This window comes from Lutra lutra, chromosome 16, assembly GCF_902655055.1.
Source record: "Lutra lutra chromosome 16, mLutLut1.2, whole genome shotgun sequence".
Lineage (NCBI taxonomy): Eukaryota > Metazoa > Chordata > Mammalia > Carnivora > Mustelidae > Lutra > Lutra lutra.
This window is the reverse complement of record NC_062293.1, coordinates 59,185,863-59,199,268: the sequence shown is the minus strand read 5'-3', so window position 1 is coordinate 59,199,268 and position 13,406 is coordinate 59,185,863. Positions and strand designations below refer to the sequence as shown.

At 57.5% G+C, this 13,406-nt stretch overlaps 2 protein-coding genes across 3 annotated transcripts; one reads left to right on the top strand and one right to left on the bottom strand.

The window, feature by feature from the left end:
• Positions 1–715: 715 nt before the first annotated feature.
• CTDNEP1 (CTD nuclear envelope phosphatase 1) lies at positions 716–6,872 on the bottom strand. The gene is made up of 8 exons (XM_047708493.1): positions 6,080–6,872; positions 3,435–3,501; positions 3,229–3,347; positions 2,941–3,012; positions 2,462–2,578; positions 2,170–2,281; positions 1,675–1,759; positions 716–1,369 (listed from the first exon to the last, which is right to left on the bottom strand). The coding sequence occupies exons 1-8, from the start codon at positions 6,179–6,181 to the stop codon at positions 1,309–1,311; spliced, it is 735 nt and encodes a 244-aa protein (XP_047564449.1). The 5' UTR covers positions 6,182–6,872; the 3' UTR covers positions 716–1,308.
• A 380-nt stretch (positions 6,873–7,252) lies between these two features.
• Positions 7,253–13,257, top strand: ELP5 (elongator acetyltransferase complex subunit 5). Of its 2 annotated transcripts, XM_047708491.1 has the most exons (8): positions 7,255–7,425; positions 7,582–7,642; positions 7,732–7,812; positions 9,575–9,789; positions 11,116–11,297; positions 12,002–12,097; positions 12,193–12,293; positions 12,898–13,257. In XM_047708491.1, exons 1-8 carry the CDS (start codon positions 7,383–7,385, stop codon positions 13,010–13,012), a joined length of 894 nt encoding a protein of 297 aa, XP_047564447.1. In that variant the 5' UTR covers positions 7,255–7,382; the 3' UTR covers positions 13,013–13,257. The 2 variants fall into 2 exon arrangements, with proteins under 2 accessions (XP_047564448.1, XP_047564447.1); XM_047708492.1 differs by lacking the exon at positions 12,002–12,097 and having other exon boundaries at positions 7,253–7,425.
• Positions 13,258–13,406: the final 149 nt, after the last annotated feature.

The window sequence follows — 13,406 nt, the reverse complement described above, 5'->3', positions numbered from 1 at the left end:
AGTGCCCAAACGGGAGAGCTGGGTCTCCGGAAGGAAAGGAGGGCAGAAACGAAACACCTGTCCGGTGAAACGCACACAACGCTTAGGTTCCAAGAAGTGGCAATAGGGGCCGAGAGGAGGTTCAAAAGGCAGGGACTACGTCGGCGCGGAGGAACACTGCCAGGTCCGTGCCGGCAAAAAAAATCATGTGATCTCGGAGAAGGGCGGAGCATCACGTGGCGGCCGCGGGAAGTAGAGCCGGCTGCGAGGAGGGAGGGGCGCCGAGACGGGGGAGGGGGCGGAGCCGGCGGGAGGCGGGCGCGGGCCGAGGGCTGAGTCGCCCGCCGCCTGCGGGCCGCGGCCGCCGGCTGCCGGCCCAGTCCACGTCGGTGCCCCGGCGTCCCGCCTCTCCGGTTTCTGGTCCAACTTTCTCCTCCCTTCGTACCACTGTGTCCTACTGCCCCGCCCCTCAAGTTCCCTCGGGTCTGACAGCTGTCCTTTCACTCCCCAGCAGGACACCCATCCTGTGGCCAAGTCCCTTCCCGCCAAACGGTCTGAGGTCAAGATTCCTTCTCCTTCCCCCAAAGCCAACAGCACCTCTCCCCGAACCTCGTCCCTGCTGCAGTCTTTCTCCACCCCCCCCCACCCCCGGCCCCGCCCCGTCAGGGGACAGGGTGGATGTGAACAAAGGCTCCTCCCCTCATTTCCCAACCCGGAGAGAAGGACCTAGGGCAGCTTCGGTTTCCAAAGTTATAATGCATGGTTTAAAAGAGAGGAAAGAAAAAAAGAGAGAGAGAGAGAAAGCTGGTTACAGGTCTGAGGGAATCTAGGAAGAAGGGAAAATAGAGGGAAAAGGTGGGGGGGACACGTTGGGGGAAAATCCAGTGGCCCAAAAATCCCAGTTTCCCACCCACAGCCCAGCCCTTGGAGTGAAGAATTAGATCAGTTTTGTACAAGAGTTTTTAAAAAATCAAATCACAACAAAGCTGGCTTGGCTTTTCTTTGAGCCTCGCGGTTACCGAATGTCTGTCTGTCATTCTGGCCAGTCCTGTCTCTCCACCAGACATCGGCTCTCCTAGGCCTCCGCTTATGTCCCAGTCTGGGGTTTCCAGGGAGTGCGAACGCGAAGTTAGAGTGAGGCTGCTTCAGAGTCTGGCCCACGTGTCCATCCAGACTCCATGCGGAGTGCAGGGCTCCCAGGGCAGAGAGGGGCGGGAATGGCAGACCCTGCCCACACAGTCCTCACCACTGGACAGGGCGGCAGACGGCATCCCGAGGGCTCACCCTCCCTTCCCCCCCACCCCGACTCAGGTGGAGGGGGAGCAGCTGTCACCAGAGCCTGTGTTGGTGAAGGTTTCGGCTCAGCACAGAACGAACATCCGCGGTGAACCTGGGACGACAATAACTTGAGTTGGCGGCGCCCTCAGAGTGGATACCCTCACAACACTGGTGTCAGGCGGCCTCATGGGAGATGGGGGGCCAGAAATCATCACCATTTTCACATGAAACTGAGGTCCAATGTGCCCAAAAACCCACTGGCTAAAAGCGATGAGCTTTACTGTAAGGAGTCCTGGGTTCAAATGCTAAGTTCTTAAGGGAAAAGAGGTAAATGAGTCAAACAGGACACATTTTTATTCCCTCTTGGGATTCCCCCACCTCCTTTCATCAGAGATCTAAGTGTCTGACTTCCCTTACCTGAGCGCATCCAGCATCGGAAGCAAGTTGAGAAGGGCGGTATCGCTGGGGTCACTGAACCACGATTTGATGGGGATGGCGTTGTCTAGGGCGGGTCAGATGGATGCCCGTGAGAATAAACAAAGTTCAAGAGACAGGCTGATTTTTCTAGCTAGGGTGGGGATCGTTCCCTTAAAACATGTTCCTCTCCTGACCCACCCAAACCCAGCAACCTAAGTAAAACCTTCCTCATTCAGCCTCCAAAAGGAAAATCAACTTTTAATCACCGTATCTCATGGGAGCATGAGGCTTCTAGACCACTGTGTCAGGGAAGCAAATGTGGGGGGAGCAGCCCGATCTATGAAATGGACATGTGGGGTAGGGGCACCGTCTCAGGAGCAAGGGAAACACCTCGCATCCTGACCCACAGTAAACCAGGAATCCCAGCTCCAGGCTTTCCGAATCCCTCCTCAAAACCACTTCCCAGTCTGCCAGACCCGCCTCCTTGTCCTGTACCTGGGTGGCTCCTGTAAGCCCCTGGGGAGTTATCCAGGATCACGATGCTGGAGAGGTCGCTGTGGACCACAGAGAGGTCCTTGATGTAGCTGCCCAGTTCCAAAGTGCAGTGCTGGAAGGTAGGGCGAGCTGGGCATCAAGGGGAGACCCGTCTCCCCCATGACCATGGCCCGGTCCCCACGATGCCCGGAGTGGCTAACTCCCACCAAGGGGGTGATGCCGCACACCTCCCCTGGCCCTCCTAGAGAGTCCCACTCCAGGACAGAGCCCTGCATGCGGGGCCACGCCTTACCTGTCTGTAGTATCTGCGCTTGAGAATGCTCCTGCTGTTGTCTAGTTTGTCGGCCACCGCAGAGCCGTAGATCTCCATGCTAGCTGTGAACACCACCAGCTCGTACCACTGACTCACCTGAAATTGAGCAGGGGAGAGGGAGGTGTCGGTTCTAGACACTCGGTTCTCTTTCACTAGGACTCCAGCCCTCTAAATTCTGAAGGCCCCCACGCTCCGAGTCTTGGGCACCACACGCCGTTAAGACACAAAGCTGCATGAACAGACGATCAGGCAGCCATGGAAGGACAGAATTACATCCGCACAGCACGTGAACCCAAGCTCCCGGAAGCCATCCAAGCTCTCACTGTCCCACAACCTCCCCTCTCCAAAACCGCCTGCACCCCTTTCTCTTCGGCCCCTACTTCCTGTGAGCCATCTGATTCCCCAGAACCCTAAAACCATTCCTTCCTCAGAGTTCCCCTTAGTATCTGCGAACTCACCACTTCTAAGAAAAAGTCCACATGGGGCCTCTTATGTACAAAAAACCGGACGGGATGTTTGTCTATGACCACCTGTGGAGCAACAGGGAAGGGTGGGGGTGTCCTGAGCACCATAGCACAGGCTGAAAGGACACTCGCACCCTCCCACTGCCCACTCCCCTACTTCAGGGTGCCACTGGTGCCAGAGGATGGGCGCAGGGACCAGACGCTCTGGGACTGGGAAAGGAAGTCCGGGTCGGAGCGGAGCAACAGACAGGGCCATCCCATCACTTCCCATCCCGCACACACCTTAAGGATGAAGTCAGGAGGCGTTCCAGGCCGGACAGTGGGCCTCAGCACCCCATCGTGATGGGAGTGGATAAGCGTCTCATCCAGATCCAGCACCAGGATCTTCCTCTTGACCTGACCTGAACCACAACGCGAGGGGTCAACCTCCAGCCCACACCTTGAACCCTACCACACCTTCCAGGGGTCTTCCCAGCCAGCATACTCACCTAGCCGATTCCGGGACACAGGAGATAAGGGGAGGATATCATATCGAACAGTCTGATACTGAATTACCTAAAAATAGCGAAGGAGGGGATGGAACCCTCGTCAAGGAGATCATGCCAAGGAACACTTGCTGTGTGCTGGGCATCATGCAAGTCAATGAGGGCTATTTCACTGAACCCTCCAAACTCTCGTAGGAGTAACATAAGACAAACAACATCATCATCTCTATTTAAACACGGAAAAGCCCAAGGCTTAGCCGGGACCACGTATCTTATTTGGTCGTCTGTCCCCCCATCCCCCCGTTAGAGTGGAAACTCGGCGAGAGCATGCATGTCATCTCCATCACGCCTGTCCTCCGAGAACTCTGTCACAGGACGGCTGGTTGGTATCAGGGTCAATGTGGTGGTGGTACGAGGATGGCACCCATGCCGTCGGACCCCAGCCCCCACTCTCTTGGCTAGGACACTGTCGTGCTATGCCACAACAGAGCAATGCATGGCCCTTCGCACGTCCACCCCAAGGTTCCTTTGTCACCACTCCCATCACCTCCCTTTGGGACCCGAGAGCGGCAGATTCCTTCGTAGGCTGAGAGGAAGAGTCAGGGGAGGAGGTCCTTGGGTACCTAAGGGGAAGGCAGGATGAGGGAATCCAGGGGTTGTCAGGTCAGCTAAGTTCCCCTGGCTGGGGGCCACCAGACCTATTTTAACCAGCCACCTGTCCGCTTCTGTCTCTACCAGCCAAATCACAAGTGGCACAAGAACTCAGGCCTCTGACCTGCCTCCTTATTCCGGAACCCAGGGCAGGGCGCACAGCACTGCAAAGCCCCATCTGCCAGCATGACGGATGGGGTGTTGGGAAGGCCAGGGTGAAGTAAGGGCCATGAGGGAGGTGAGGAAGGGACAAGGACGTCACCACCTCAACCTTCCAGCTTCTCCAGGCCTCCCCTAGAGGCTCCTATTTCTAGCACCCAGATCTCCCTCACCCAAGCCTGGCCATCCCTTCCTCTGCTCTCCTCTGCTCAGCACAGACGGATGCTCTGCTGTCCATCCCCAGGCCCCAGCCTCAACTGAACGAGGCAACCCCCTTACAAACCACGGGGCCCTCTCCCCCTAATGCCAAGGCATCTGCCCTTTTCTCCCTGGGCCGGGATGAGGGCCACAATGGGGGCCGCGACAGCTCCGGTGTCCTGCCCTGCTATCTCGGGTTGCACATGCTGGGCATGAAGGGAATGCTCTGAGCATCTGCCAGAAAGGGTGTGGGGGTGGGGGGAGACACCAGATTGGAAGGGAAGACAAAAGGCTGCAGGGTCCGCGCTGCCCAGAGGAGACCAATTTTGCAAGTAACTAGCACCCGGATGAGCACCCAGAACAGAAATTTGGTGGGAAGGGGGTGGGCTCGGAGCAAGGCCAGACAGAGAGCACAGCAGTTAACGTAAGAAGAAAACCCCAGGAGCTAGCCCCATACACATCGCAGCATTTCCGACCCCAAGTTCTTCTTGGCTGTTAAGGGTTTCAAGGAAACAGCCCTGCCTACAACTATGACCACCCAGAAACAATCCTCACCCTCAAGTCAGGAAGTGATAGAGGAGACACCAAATTCAAGGCCAGGCCCACTCCCCCAAGTCAGTAAGTCAACCGCCACTGCCACTGCCACCTCCCCAGCCACCACCCAGGGCTCTCTGGAAATTGTCCGGCCGAAGCAGGCCCTAACTGCTTTTATTCTGCCAAGTTTTACTGAGGGATGCCAAAGAGGACAGAGCAGAGAACTTCTGCACCTCGGCGTACTGAACCCTCCCCAGACTCCTTTCAGAGGACTCTCCCCAGTGGTGAGAACACAGGAGCACATTCACTACATGATAGTGGGCTCTGGCTGGAGCTTTGACCTTGGGGAAAAGCTCAGGGGGAGGGAACCCAGAGATACTGGGGTACTTCACTGCCCACAGTGTCCCTCACCATGCTGGGGTCTCCCGGGGAAGCAAGCGTGCCCTCCGGTGCACGTCCACCACTGACAGGCACCCATCTTCCCAGAGAGACACCCAAACTTTCACGGGCTCCCTTCCCTCCAGCCCGATGTGAAAGCATCTCTCTTGGTCCCAGGGTCTTGACAAAACCGGATACCCACACAAGTTTCCAGGGCCTTTCTGGAGGAGTCCCCTTAATGCGACCCGCAGCGGTTTCTCCTCACACCCCAGGCTTCCCCCGAGTTCCCCTCCTCGTTGGTCACACACGCTTTCCCACCCACCCCTACCCTTGACACATAACCCGGGCTCTTCCCTGGTAGGAGACCTAACGCACGGAGGGTCTTCCACAAGCCCACGTCGGCAGGGTTGGTGCCATCAAACAGGTGTTCCCTCCTTTCGGTTTCTCTAACAACTCCGGCTTCCCAAACGGCGCCCCACCCACCACCCTGGCCCCCAAAAGTTGCCAAACCCTGTCCCCGACAAGCACCCCCATCTCCATTCTACTACAAGGGTCTCCCCCCTCCCCATTCCGCCCCAGGCCCAGGGAAAGGTGCCCCAGGTCTCTAACGGGAAGAGCCGCCCGGGGGACTCCGTTCCGAAGCCCAAACAGAGGCCCGACAGTTTGCGAAAACCCGTGAGCACCGCTGACAGAGCTTCCCACCACCACCAGCGCCCACCGCAGCTCACCGTGCGGATCTGCCTCCGCAAAAGGTAAATGAAGAAGCTCCAGAGCTTGGCGGCGAAGGCCACGAACGTGCGCAGCCCCAGCAGACACTGCGTCCGCATCATTCCGATGACCCCGGCACCGCCGGCCCCGGGGCCCCCGCGGCCCAGCTCCGCCAGCCCCCCGGGGGCAGCCCCCCGCCGCCGGGAGGGGGAACGGGGGCCCCGAGTGGCAGGAAAGGCTGCAGAGAGGGGCGCGGAGCGGGCGGCTCAGAAAGCCACCCCCGGCGAGGGGAAAGCCCAGCGGAACCGGGAGCTGGGGGACAGGCGTGGGCAGCCCGCGGGGGCCCACATGGGCGGGGAGTGGCACCGACGGCTTCGCGGAGGTTGCGGGCCCAGACGGGTCAGGCTAGGACGGGGTCCTCCGAGACCAGGAGGGAAGGGGATGGAGAATTGGGGGAGGGGGCAGTGGGGGAGGGGGCCGGGGAGAAGGGAGGGGGAGGGGAAGGGGGGGAAGCGGAGAGTGGCCCGCTGCGCAGGCGCGCTAGGGGGCTGCCCGCGGGAAAGGGCGGGCGGGGGCCGCGGCAGCGGAGAACCGGCCGCTGAGCGAAGGAGCGGGCAAGGAGGGGGAGGGGGAGCCGGAGGGCGCGGACGGCTAGGCCGGAGCGGCCTCCCCCTCCCCGAAGTCGGGGGTGCCTTAGCCGCTGGGGAGCGGGACTGCAGCCTCTGCAGCTGGATTTCCCACTCTGACAGGCGCCATTTTACCGCCCTACGGGCTCCCTCCTCCTTTCTTCCCCCCTCCTCTTCCCCTCTGACACTGCTTCCGGTGGTGACGTGTATTCGCTTCACCCGGACTAAAGTTCCCCCTCCTCGGTCTAAGGGGGCGGGTGAGGAAAAAGGAGTGAGCTCCCCGCGAGGCCGCAGTACCGCGCAAGCGCGGAAGGCGGGGGCGGGGCGGGGCCTGGGACCGAACTGGCCCCGCCTTGAGCGGCGTGGGCGGGGCGGAATGACGTTCCTCGCGGCCGAGGTTGGGCCGTCGGACTGGCTCGTGCAGCCTCCTTCCCCGCCCACCGGCAACTGCCCCAACGGCTCTTCCGGCCCTAGTCGTGCAAAAAAATGTGAAGTGTCTGTGCTCCGGGACTCGGGAGGGGCCCCTCCACGTGAGGGGACCAGCCGGGATGTTGAACATAATCGCCTCATTCCAGACGAGGCCGGGTGTCGGTGGTGGGAGGATTCATGGTGTCCCTCCCCTTTGCCCTGAGGGGGCGGGTCAGCGGGCCGTGACGCCATCAGAGGGCGCCGGAGAAGGGACCGGCGCGGATTGGAGATGGAGTCGGTGCTGGCTCTGGGCGGGCTGGTGCTGCTGCGTGGTGAGGGCCAGAGGCGCAGGGGCTTCCGAGCCGGGCTTCCGGGGCGAAAACGGAGAGGAAGAGCCATGTGTCCCAGGCGAGGGGTGGCCTCCAGGGGCTCGTGAGGACGGAAACCTCCGCTTTCTCACGCTGTTTATCGTCCCCCGCTCTCCCCAGACTCCGTGGAGTGGGAGGGGCGCAGTCTCTTGAAGGCGCTGATCAAGAAGTCTGCACTGTGGTGAGTGTCGCCCAGCTTGTCCCCGGGGTCCCCGGGGCAGAGGGGGAGGCCCGGGCCCGACTCGGTGACACGCTCCATCTCTGCCTCAGTGGGGAGCGGGTCCACATCCTGGGCTGCGAAGTGAGCGAGGACGAGTTCCGTGAAGGTTTTGACGCCAGTGTCAACAGCCGGTACGTTTGGAGCGGGCGCATTCCGTGTAGGGGTCTCCTGGGGAGTCCGCGGGCAACAGCAAGCGCAGAACCCGGTGTGTACTGGCGGCCGCTCAGATGCACATTGAGTGAACGGATGTGGGTCTTTCCGGAGGCGCAGATTCGTAAGGGACGAGCAGTGTGAGTATCTGAAGAATCCAGAGCATAGACCGGAGAAGTGGAGAGGAATAGAGCGCGATAAGAGGCCGATAAAGCACCCCTGACTTTGCGTCAGGGGATAAGAGTAAATACATTCTGGGGCACCTGGCTGGCTCAGTGGGCAGAGCCTGCTACTCCGGACCTCAGGGTTGAGAGTTCCGGCGCCACGTTGCGTGTAGAGGCTGCTTATAAGTAAAACTTTAAAGAATAATAATAATAATAATAAATAAACATTCTGCCTTTTTGTCACTCACAATCTCATGGTACTTTATGCAGACGTGGATTCCAGAGTTGTGCCAGCCCTAGCTGCAAGCTCCTGAGCAATTTGTCCTGGAGGCAGAGGGACGAGCCTGTGCACATTTGGGCACGTGGGTGAAAGAGTGCTGTTTGTGGGAGGTGGGAGAGCTGCTTGTGTCGAGACAGATAAAAAGGCACCTCATAGCACAAGGTCTTACAGAGCGGGAAGGAGGGTTTAGACGTTATCCTAAAAGTGGCGAGAGTCATTTCGGAATTTGGGAGGAGAGTGATAACAGCCGGTGTGGAGAAGCATCCCGAGTGGAGAAGGAGGTTAGAAAGGGACAGCCTGGAGACAGACCTGGGAGGGCGGGCTGCTGGCAGTTTTCCAGGTACACTCAGGCACATATGCGCTGAATTCCGGTTATGAAACGGGTGCTGCAGTAGGTGCAGGGAATGAGACAGGAGTGGTGCCCGCCCTAATAAATCCCAGGGAGTGGTGTTAGGAGGTGACAGGGGTCTGCTGCTTAAGATAGTAGCAGTAAGGATAGAGAGTTTAGGACAAACGTGAAAGGATTCTAGCAGGTAGAATTTCCAGGACTTACAGACTGCTGTGGGGGAAGAGGTCAGGAGGCTCCTGAACCCACCTGGGTGCCTGGTTAAAGACTCCTCTCTGGTCTGGATAGCTCAGTGGGAATCATGCCTGTCTGTTCGGCGCTAAGTTTGTATCAGAGGTTGTGACGGGTTATGTTAAGGCATTGATAAGAGAAGCAAAAGATAGAGAGGAGGGGTCCGGAACAAGTTTGGCCACCATGAATCCTGCCCCGGGACTTCTAAGCCATGCCACGCTCCCTTGCCTGCACTTGCTGTTACTGTTTTATTGGCAGGTGGTGCCTCGCAACTTAGTTCTCGACCTTCTCGAAGCTGTTCTGCTAGCAGGAACCACAGGTCCTGTCTTCTTTTCTCTGTTCCTCCGGGGAACAACACTTAGGAGATATTTGATGATGATGATAGCTGACATTTACCGAGTATTTGCTGTGTGTCAAGCGTTATTCTGAAGATCAAGCAGTTAGTATCCCTATTCCCCAGTTGAAGAAACTGGGCCTTAGCTTAAGTAATTTATGAGTCGGGTGACCTTGGGTCCGTAGTAAAGCCAAGCTTGGCGCTCAGGGCTTTCTGACACCAAAGTCTGTGCTTTCAAACACTATGTTGTATTTCTTGGTATCCTTTTCACTGATATTTAGGATATTAAGTCAGAAAAGTACAGCCCCAAGGATCACAGGGTGAAGTTCAAGATTGAGAGAAGGGGGCAGTGTTAAGTGTTACGTTGTGTCCTGTTTTCCCTTTGCAGGCTGATTTACCATGACCTCTTCAGAGATCCTCTCAACTGGTCTGGGGAGGCCCTTCCGGGGGGACCCCTGGAAGCCTTGCAAGCCATGTGCAAGAGGACGGATCCTGGTCCTGTCACCATCGCTCTTGATTCCCTGAGCTGGCTGCTGCTGCACCTTCCCTGTCCCGCACTCTGCCAGGCCCTCTGTGCCCTCAGCCAGCAGCACTCCCGCCCTGGTGAGACTCCTTCATTCTTCTCATATACCTTCCCCTGCCAAGGAGCAAGCCCCTTTCCAGCCTAAGAAAAAACATGTTAGAGATCTCCGGTTGGGCCTTATAACATCAATTTGTTGTCTGTCTTCCGTCCCGACTTTACCATGATGCCACTTACCACTTTACTATTTCTTTTCCAAGTTCTTTCTTACCTGTTTCATTCATTTGCACAACAGATAAGAATTATGCAACGTGGCGGGTACAGTTCTAGATGATGGAAAGGTAAGGACTAGCTATAGTCAGATTTTTGTTCAAAGTCCCGTAGAGGATACAGATAGGTAAATAAGCAATTATGATAGTCTGATAACAGCCGTGATGATAAAGGAACAGGCACAGAGTGCCTTCGGGAAAGAGCTGCCTGGAAGAGCAGGCCAACTGGGGCAGACCAGGGGCCCTGGGAGTACCCCTGAAGTAGACTGTGGATTCTCCAGTGGGCTCTCTGGAGTCAGACGCCCAGCCTTGTGTTAAGGTGTCTAATCTCCCAGGGTTTCAGTTCACTCTAGAAGCAGGAGGGAGAGGGAGGGTGTGTGTTCAGTGGGCTAAAGCCTCTGCCTTCAGCTCGGGTCATGATCTCAGGGTCCTGGGGTCGAGCCCCACATTGGGCTCTCTGCTCAGCGGGGAGCCTGCTTCCCCCTCTCTGTCTCTGCCTGCCTCTCTGCTCACTTGTGGTCTCTGTCAAATAAATAAAATCTTAAAAAAAATTTTTTTTTAAAAAAAGGCAGGTGGGAGGGTGAACAGGTAGTATTAGGGTGAACCATTAGTCTGTGTGGGTAGGTCAGATGTGCACAGATGTCAAGTAATAGCAGTTTCATGTGGTTCAGCCTAAAAATGCTGGTCTCTGTAGGGACTGAAATGTGACAATATACGGCACAGTGCCTAACACTTTGTCAATGTGCCCAGAAAGGGAGAAAGAAAGGGAAGGAACCAAAGGCGTTGACTGGGATCACAGCGTAAAGTTCCCAGACCTGCAAGGAGTTCAGTGTGTAAGAGACTGAAGCTGACGGGAGGCAGAGAGCAGGTAACGAAGGGGCTGACTCCATCCCGAGGAGCTCCCGAGCAAGGAGCTCCTGAGCAAGGAGCTCCCGAGGACTGAAGTCCAAGTGAGCCGTGTTCAGATTCGCAGTAATAAGGTGAGGGCAGGAGTCTCCAGGACTGCGAGACCAGCCAAGGGAGGTCAGCCCCGGCAGAGCCGCATGGGATGGCGCCTCATCTCCCATGCGTTTCCATCCTACGCCTCCATCCCAAATGTTCCCTCCTGCCCTTCACGCCCCTCCCTCCTTGTCCCTCCAGGTGGCAGCTCCCCAGTAGAGCCTGTGCGAGTGCTCGGCCTGCTGCACGAAGAGCTCCATGGCCCAGGCCCGCTGGGAGCCCTGAGCAGCCTGGCCCAGGCTGAAGTGACCCTGAGTGGGACCATGGGCCAGGCTTCGGCCCACATCCTCTCTTGGAGGCCCCAACAGCGCCCAGCCCGTCAGGTCAGGAGAACCTTAGGGAAACACAGAAGGTCAGGGTCACACAGAAGGGGAAAGAGCTGATGTGAGGGGCACTTCCTGGTGTGTCATCGTTTCCCTCATTGAATCTTCATGGCTGGCCCGTGAGGTGGTTTTATTCTCCCCATTGAGTGGCTTGGGGAAGGTTCCCCACAGTTCCAGAGAGGACGTGGTAGAGCCAGCATTTGAACTCAAAGATGGCCTGACTCTGATCCCATGAGCTTAATAACCAGGGAGAACTGTCACCTTCCAAGAAATGGCAAAGGACAGGGGGCGGCTGGGTGGCTCAGTGGGTTAAAGCCTCTGCCTTCGGCTCAGGTCATGATCCCAGGGTTCTGGGATCGAGCCCCGCATCATCGGGCTCTCTGCTCAGCAGGGAGCCTGCTTCCCCTTCTCTCTCTGCCTGCCTGTTTGTCTACTTGTGATCTCCATCTGTCAAATAAATTAAAAAATCTAAAAAAAAAAAAAAAAAAAGAAAGAAAGAAATGGCGAAGGACAAAAGCCTGGGAGCGGTCCCTGGGGGAGAAGGCACGAGTTCAGATGGGAGAGGTCTGAAGGAGGGCTGAGGAGGCACCAGCAGGAGCTGCGGGCCCCTCGTTACACAGATGCTGTTCCGTCTGAGTTCCTTTCCCTGCTTTGCTCCGTAAGATGGAAAACACCTTTCTGTTCCTACTCTGTCTTCTCCGCAGACCCAGTGGTTCTCCATCCTGCCTGACTTCAGCCTGAACCTCCAGGGAGGACCCCCGCTGGAGTCCCAGCCCGACCCAGAGCCTCACACACCCCCGGTATCTAAGGGTGCTGGGGCCAGAACGAGGGAATGCGGGGGTGGGGTCGGGGATTCCAGCCACGAGCAGAGCGGAAGCATCCTCTGTACCTCCAGGTGGACCCCACAGCTCACGTGACTTTCAACCTGCACCTGTCCGAGAGCGAGCGAGCAGCCAAAGACAGCCTGACGTTGCCCTTCCAGTTCAGCTCTGAAAAGTAAAGCTAGGGGCTGGGCACCCTGTTCTTGGGTAGAGCCTGTCCTGGGATGGGACGGGAGGGCCAGCAGGTTATCGGTTAACCTCCCAGACTTTATAGGGGCTGAAGTCCACCTCCCGAGAGGAGTCTGGGGAGTGGCTCTCTATCCACTCTTCCTCCCAACCAGGCAAGAGAGCCTTTGTGTGTCTCTTCTCTCCAGGAGAGCCTTGGGTCTCTGACCAGCCCAGACCAGACCCTGGGGAAGTTTCCAGGCAACAGTGTTGGGAGGACAAGAAGCTGGATGGGTGTGGTGGGCAGGTTAATAACGGCCTCACTCTGCGCGTGTTCTCTGCCTGCTGTGTGGGTGGGTGAAGCAAGCCGGCCAGGATCCTTGCCCTCAAGCTCTGAGAACGGGAGGTGTCATTAGGAGAGCGGTCCAAGAATGTCTGTCCCAGTCCAGGTGGCGCTCCGGCACCAACCGAACAGGGAGGTCAGAGAAGGAGACATGGACCAGGGAGCTATGGAGGGACAAAGAAGAGGGGGTCTGTCACCAGGAAGGGAGTGTGTAGACATGAACCCCAATCCCTCCCTCACCAGCCCCCATTCTCCCCTTCTCCTTCCTCAGACAGCAGGCTCTGCTGCACCCTGGACCCAGGCAGGCCACCGGCCGCATCTTCTATGAGCCAGATGCATACGACGACCTGGACCAGGAAGACCCAGATGATGACCTGGATGTCTGACTGGCCTGGAACTGGGAGGAGGAGAAAGACCTTGGACCCATAACCATCCTCCCATTGTTTGCGTTGGCCTTGCCCTGTCCCTGTCCTCACCTTTGTTCCCTGGGTCGCAGAGGCCCTGCCCTGTGACCTGTGAGTCAGAGAGTAGCTTCCCCTCAAGACAAAAGGTGGGAAAGGGGCAGTCGGGGAAGGTGAAGAGAATGGGAACCCCTCCCCTCCCTGCCTAATAAAGTATTTTTCTTTTGAAAGGAACTTGGGTAGTCACTTAAGCAAGACTGAGGAACAGAAAAGCTGAGGGAAAGCAAGCACCTGAGTCTTTCAGGGTTAATAGTGTTGGGGCCCGAATGACAAGGAATGGTGGCACAGGGAGAGCCGTGCACACCACTGATGTTCAATA

Excerpts from the sequence above, each read along its gene's own strand:
- CTDNEP1 (XM_047708493.1), bottom strand. The coding sequence starts at position 6,181 with ATGATGCGGACGCAGTGTCTGCTGGGGCTGCGCACGTTCGTGGCCTTC. Across the intron at positions 3,502-6,079 it reads TGCGGAGGCAGATCCGCACG|GTAATTCAGTATCAGACTGT; the intron begins GTGAGCTGCGGT and ends CGCTATTTTTAG. Across the intron at positions 1,760-2,169 it reads GGCTTACAGGAGCCACCCAG|ACAACGCCATCCCCATCAAA; the intron begins GTACAGGACAAG and ends GACCCGCCCTAG.
- ELP5 (XM_047708491.1), top strand. The coding sequence starts at position 7,383 with ATGGAGTCGGTGCTGGCTCTGGGCGGGCTGGTGCTGCTGCGTG. Across the intron at positions 7,643-7,731 it reads ATCAAGAAGTCTGCACTGTG|TGGGGAGCGGGTCCACATCC; the intron begins GTGAGTGTCGCC and ends TCTCTGCCTCAG. Across the intron at positions 12,098-12,192 it reads CAGAGCCTCACACACCCCCG|GTGGACCCCACAGCTCACGT; the intron begins GTATCTAAGGGT and ends CTGTACCTCCAG.